Source organism: Antrostomus carolinensis, unplaced genomic scaffold, assembly GCF_000700745.2.
Source record: "Antrostomus carolinensis isolate BGI_N321 unplaced genomic scaffold, ASM70074v2 scaffold9397, whole genome shotgun sequence".
NCBI lineage: Eukaryota > Metazoa > Chordata > Aves > Caprimulgiformes > Caprimulgidae > Antrostomus > Antrostomus carolinensis.
In genome coordinates this window covers 68,627-69,365 of record NW_010325394.1, presented here as the reverse complement: position 1 = coordinate 69,365, position 739 = coordinate 68,627, and the positions used below count along the sequence as shown (strand labels likewise).

Genomic DNA, 739 nt, shown 5'->3' with positions numbered 1-739 from the left:
CACATCATCCTGAGCCCTGAGGACCACGGGGGACAGGCAGACCCCTGTCCCTCTGCTGACCTGTGGAGGGTGACCTCTTCTCCCCCGTTAGGTGACAGCGACCTGTGACGATGGCTGGACACTGACAGGCTGTAACACCCATTCCCGGAGCCCCGGCACCATGGGAGCCTACGCCGTGGGCGACACCTGCGTGGCAGCCAGTGTCCCGGGCAGCAGCACAGCCGTGGCCATCGCCATTTGCTGCCGGAGCCGGCAGTAGGGACAGGCTGAGCCGGCGACGTGGCTGCCCCAGCCTGGTGTGCCGGGCATAGCTGGGATGGGTTCCTCGCTGGACTGCCATGTCACCAGCTCGGTCCCTTCCCAGGGCTGAGCTGTCACTCCTGGCACTATCCACGCTCCCAACATGCTGCTGCTGCTGCTGCTGCCTCCACGCTTGGGGTAGGAGCTCATCATCCTCACACACAGCGGGGCCAGAGCTCTGTCCCAGCACAGGAGCCACCCCAGCAGCCCTTCCCCACCGCACGCCGGGCCTTTCTATAAATACCTTGACTGTACCAGCCCTCTCAAGGCTGTTTGTTTGTGTTGTCACCCAGAATATGACAAAAACATCTCCTTTAAAAAAAAATATAAATATATATATAGTGGTGAGGATTGCTCCTTTCTTTCCTGGTTAGTTGCTCATTAGATGTCAGCTAATGCTGCTTAGCACTTGGAAAATCATAGTTGAGCCATTTTTGGA

At 57.9% G+C, this 739-nt stretch overlaps 1 protein-coding gene across 1 annotated transcript in view; it reads left to right on the top strand.

Moving 5' to 3' along the window:
• The window catches only part of PCSK9 (proprotein convertase subtilisin/kexin type 9), a gene marked incomplete at its 5' end in the record, with an annotated part of 3,949 nt that extends 3,690 nt beyond the window's left edge, over window positions 1–259 (top strand). The window contains 1 exon segment of the mRNA XM_029085765.1: window positions 92–259. Within this exon segment, the coding sequence (XP_028941598.1) occupies window positions 92–259 (168 nt within the window).
• Window positions 260–739: the final 480 nt, after the last annotated feature.